Source organism: Arachis ipaensis, chromosome B09 (assembly GCF_000816755.2).
Source record: "Arachis ipaensis cultivar K30076 chromosome B09, Araip1.1, whole genome shotgun sequence".
Classification (NCBI taxonomy): Eukaryota; Viridiplantae; Streptophyta; class Magnoliopsida; order Fabales; family Fabaceae; genus Arachis; species Arachis ipaensis.
In genome coordinates, this window is record NC_029793.2 from 41516017 (window position 1) to 41521788 (window position 5772).

The following is a 5772-nucleotide window of genomic DNA, read 5'->3' on the forward strand; positions in this document are numbered from 1 at the left end:
TTTTTAAATTGTAATTAGTTTTTGTTTATTATAAAAAAAATATATTTAACATTAAACATTCTATTTGACATAGAAAAATAATAGAGTGTACACTTTTTGGTAACTATGCACACAAGTTACATGCTTTTTTAGGTTCCGGCAATAAGAATGGAGTTGTTGTCGTCTTACAATTTGTTAGAGTGAAGTTATATAACGGTAATATTTATTCATAATTTGTTAATATATCTTTCTATGTGAGCTTTTACTATTTTTTATGTGAGTTTTTACTCATTTTGTATTAAATTAAATTTTTTAGGAATGATTGTTTTACAAAATTTCATGTATGACACAAAGATATTCTTCAATCTTGAAGATGAAAATGACATCTAATTTAAAAATAGGTGTGTATTTTTTTTTTTTTTTTGGTTAATTCTTGAGTTTAGCACTATGTGTGTGTTATCTAACATAATTTTTTTTTTGCTCTATTTATCTAGTTTTGTAAGATTTGAAGAACCTAGGGATAACATGGGTAGAATTCCAAATGAAGCTGCATTCTTAAAAATTTATCAAGACAAAACCATTAAGCAGTTAAAGGAATTAAATATGGTAATTTTTTTTTTCTGACAAAAAGTTGAGGAAAAAAATAATCTAAATTCATTGCACATAGATTATTTTTGTTTATTCATCTTATTTATTTAAGTATATTTTTAGATTTAAAAACTTACTAAATTTAAGGAATTTAAATCATTAATTTTTTTTCTTTTCAGAATGTTGTTTGTGTTGTCTTGCCTACTATAAGTCATATTATGGATACTCCACACTGGTAGTACAGCCAATATGAATGCAACAGGTCCACGTATGCTTTTACAAAAACTTTTAGATGTTCAAGTTGTGTTAGTTTCCGTTTATCCATAACTCAAAGGTTATTTATTTATTTTTTTAATTTAAAGTCTAATAACAATGGATTAGATATTGAATAAGTCTATATATAGTTAACTCTTTTTATGCTATTTTTTTATTAAACAGGTACAATAGAATTTGGTTTTATTGATGACTCTGACTATGCATGTTTTGTAGTCTTTGACAAGGAGGTAAAACAAGTTTTGGAAAAGAGTTGTGTTGAGATACTTGATCCACTCCTATTAGTAAGTTTCAACTAATATTTATTTCTAAAAATATTAGTGAAGGTATTTTTAATGGTAATTTTTATATTTTTTATTATTAATATATTAGATGATACCTTATAGAAAGGAGATCTATCGGATACACATACACTTTTGCTCAACTTAATTAATAAGACTTTTTTTTTTCATAGTTGAAGTCCAAATATCTGATAATCTATATTTTTCACCTTCTTATAAAGTTAAGAAGATGACTGATGATGTGGACCTCATAAATAAATTCAAAAAAACTTATCCTATTCAAATTGTGGGTATAGTTATAAGTGTACATTTTATTAAAAATTAATTTATTTTTGGCTTCTTTGATCGTTAGTAGTATCCAATTTATAAATAATAATTAATAACTAATTTTAATTTTAGGATGTTGACTATACCAGTAGTTTGTTTCCAACTTCAAAGGCATCCTCAATCATTGAAGGGGAGGAAGAAGAAGGTGCTATGGTATTTGTTCAAAAAATAAATTTTTTGTTTGTTTCTTTTCTTAAAGTTAGAGCTTAATTTTATTCAAAAAATATTATCGAGATAAAATTAAAGGTGAGAAGGATGTCTTTAATTTAACATAGTATTTTGTACAGAATTTGTTACTTGAATTCTCCAATGAAGTTGCGGACAATGGTGAATTTGAAATGTTAGAAAATACTATTACACCAACTAAGTGACTATCTTCGAAGTCGGAAGATTTGGAGGTGGAAGGAGATACTTCAATTTGCAAGAAGATCAAGATTGAGAATGAAAATTGAGAATTTAGATGTACATATTTTTTAAATTCATTTTTAGAGTCTATCTAATAGAATAATGTCAAACATATATATTTTTTTGTGAAAACATTATTTTTTCTTGAGTTGCTATTTTTCTTTAGTTCTTTTCGATTTTTATGTTTGGAACTTAAAATTTATTTAAATATAAATTGAAGTTGTTTGGTTATTACTCGTGGTTTTATTTTTCAATTTGATTCACACCGTTGATATTTTATTAATTTTTGATTTAATATTTAATGTCATAAAGTTATAAATTTCTCATATGAATTCTTATTGATACAATTAAGTTAGTTATTAATTTTTAATGTATACTTATTTTAAAAAAAATCTAATTCTAATTTTTAATTAAAGTATTATGTTTAAAATTTTAAATTTAAATTCAAATATATCTTTTTTTTTTGAATTTTTAAGTAAGCAATTGGGTTTGAGAATATTTTTTAAAAATTTATATAATTATAAGCAAATATGCTAACTACAAAAGATTATATTAAATTAAATAGAATTATCAATCTTATTAAAATGTGAGGTTATTTATATTATTTAAAAGAAAATTTTAATTTGACATTTCTCTATACTTAATTTTGTTTCTAATGTTGTTCCGACAAAATTGAATTAATTTAGTATTAAAAAAAATTAAATATTTTTTCTAAATTTACGTAATTTATAAGGTTACTAATTTTTAGATTGTATTTAATTTATTTATTTTTATCGATAAATAATAGGATTGATACTATTTATGATGAAACTAAAAAATTATTTTTAATTTAATAAATTCCTATATTCCTAATGAACAACGAACGTTTAATTAGGAAATTTTATTTAAAAATTTAAAATTTACACTAGCTAATTAAAAAACTCTATTTAAAAATTTGAAATTCTAATACTAATTCCTAATAAGCTAATAGAGGAGGAGACTTAGCATATGACACAAATGAATTGACTCATACATACTTATATACGGAACAAAAAGGACTCATGGGCAAAGGTCAGTATTCGATGAGATACTCAATATTGTTATTACAGACTCTGGTGATTTTTACTTCGTTTATGGGTATGGTGGGTGTGGTAAGACATTTATTTGGAATGGACTATTTTTTACTATTCGGTCTAGAAGAAAGATTGTTTTAAAGTCACATATAGTGAAATTGCGTCTTTACTCCTACTTGGTGGCAGAACCGCTCATTCTAGATTTTTAATACCCATTACAATTATTGATGAATCTATTTGCAACATCAAGCATGATAGTTTAAAGGCTGAGCTGCTCATCAAAACTCAAAAGTAGCTTAATAATTTAGGATGAAGCTCCAATGCTCAATAAAATATGCTTTGAAGCACTTGATTGAACGCTCAGGGATCTTATATCAGTTACCAATCAACATAAGATACATCAATCATTTGGTGATAAGGTTGTTATTCTAGAAGGTGATTTCAATCAGATACTTTCGGTGATTCCGAAAGAGAGTAGACATGATATATTGTCATTAGCTATTAACTCATCCCATCTGTGGTCATTTTGTAAGATTCTGAAGCTGCATACGAATATGAGACTTCTAATATCTTCTTCAGATTAACATAAAGGTGAAATGAAGACATTTGTTAATTAGATACTTGATGTTAGAAATAGAAATATTGGTTCTTTTGTTGGTGATGAGTCAGAAGTTGAAATTTCAGATGATCTGTTGATTACAACTACTGATGACCCTCTCTCTCATTTGGTAAACTTTGTATATCCAAATTTGTTGCAAAACATGTCAGATTGCAGGTATTTTCAGAATAGGGCAATTCTTGCACCAATGCTTGAGAGTGTCGAGAAGGTAAACGATTTCATCTTGACAATCTTTCCAGGGATGAATTGGAAAAGGAGTATCTGAGTTCTGACACAATATGTCAAGCTGATGAGAATGAAGATGTACAACAAGAGTGGTTCACACCAGAGTTATGACATCAAATGTTCAGGACTACCCAATCACAAGTTGATTTTGAAGTCAGGAGTTGTTGTAATGTTATTGTAAAACATAGACCAGACTTCAGGTTTATGCAACAGGACAAGGTTAATAGGTAACGAACTTGACAACAACGTAATTGGAGCGATGGTAGTGACTGGTAGAAATATTGGAGATAAAGTGTACATTTCAGGAATGAACTTGATCTCTTTAGATTCATGATTGCCATTTAAGTTTCAATAGAGACAATTTCCATTAACAGTATACTTTGCAGTGACCATTAACAAGAGTCAGGGTCAATCATTATCACATGTAGGACTTTACTTGCCAAAATCAGTGTTCACCTATGGACAACTTTATGTTACTTTGTCAAGAGTTAAGGGTCGCAGTGGCCTTAGGGTTCTAATTCTTGACGAAGATGGCAATCCAAAGTCATCAACAACAAATGTCGTGTTCAAAGAAGTTTTTAATAATATTTAGGTAAGAAAAATGTTATTTTCATTTTAATAGCATGTTATGATTTACACTTTTGTACAAATATTTACTGTAGATATAACTAATTTATCTATAACTCTGCTTTCAGACTTGAGATGAAATGTGTATCAGGGAGTACAACATCATATGCAAATACTTTTTTAATGAAGTTAATAAGATACTAGGTTGTCGATAAATTTTTATTTCCCTTTTGATATAAAGTTTAGTGTAAAATTGACTTGCTATTATTACAGTTAGTTATATATGTTCTTATTTTTTCATGTCTCCCTCCTTATGGTTCAAAAATATTATAGTCTTCAAGCTGTTCTATTTGTATTTTACTTTGAATAAAGATAAAACAGCATATTTAGTATGTTTATTATATAATGACGATGATAGTGTTGTACTAAATAAAAAAAATATGAATATAATATATTTTTTTCGATTTAACATGTCAAATTTAAATGTAAGCCCATACATCGCACGGATTTAACACTAGTTTGCTAAAAGACGAAATATCTTATCAAATAAGATATTTTGGCGTTGGACTCAATGTGGATAACTTCAAGACTACACATCATGGGTATGTGGTTAATTTAAACCAACGTACCAATGTGTACATACTTTTAGAATCATCAAGTATCCCATGATATGGATTTAATTTTGTGAATTTTGACACTCTCAATACTCTTGGATTCGATTACACCTATTTAGTTGGTAAGTTTATTGTTTTAAAAAATCATAATTTATTGTTAAATTTATTTATTTTATTGATAATTTCGGTTGTATTTTTTCTTAACAAACTTATTGACAACAAACATTTTTTATTTTAATCCATTCTAGATGTTATTAGATATCTTGCTAGAATTGGGAGTGAGAGGACTCTTGAAAATGATGGCAAGTCTACCAAGTACGATGTTATTGAATTAGAGATCGAATATGGATAATCGTATATATGTTTTTATAAATCTAAAAATTTTGATATTGACTTCATTGTAAATTTAGGTATTTAAATTTATTTCAGAAGTTTATTCTCATTTTTTTAAATTATTATTTCAACTTATTTTATTATGAATATTTTTGTAATATTAAACCTTTTTTTTTGCTTGAAAAATTTTAATTTATCTAAAAAATTTTGTTATCGGTGAACATATCTTTTTTCTATCTTTTTATGTAAAATGTTATCATTGGCATGTTAATATTAAAATATAAATAATAATCATAATTTACAAATTTTTATAACTTTTAGAAATTCTTGATATTTTTTAAATAAAGATTGATATTAATTTATTAAAAGTTTTTTACTAGAATTTGACATTAGAACTCATTTATCTAATAAAATAAAATATTTTGTAAAAAATATAGATATATTATGAAAGATAGATATATTAAAACACAAGTAATAATATATATGGAGATAAATATATATAATTTATT

At 25.7% G+C, this 5772-nt stretch overlaps 1 protein-coding gene across 1 annotated transcript in view; it reads left to right on the forward strand.

Moving 5' to 3' along the window:
• The window catches only part of LOC107615513, a 6507-nt gene extending 1225 nt beyond the window's left edge, over window positions 1-5282 (forward strand). Inside the window, exons 3-9 of the mRNA XM_016317571.1 lie at window positions 474-585; window positions 1521-1601; window positions 3523-3680; window positions 3764-3853; window positions 3963-4021; window positions 4136-4282; window positions 5179-5282. Coding sequence (XP_016173057.1) covers window positions 474-585; window positions 1521-1601; window positions 3523-3680; window positions 3764-3853; window positions 3963-4021; window positions 4136-4282; window positions 5179-5282 — 751 coding nt within the window. The remainder of the gene's footprint in view (window positions 1-473; window positions 586-1520; window positions 1602-3522; window positions 3681-3763; window positions 3854-3962; window positions 4022-4135; window positions 4283-5178) is intronic.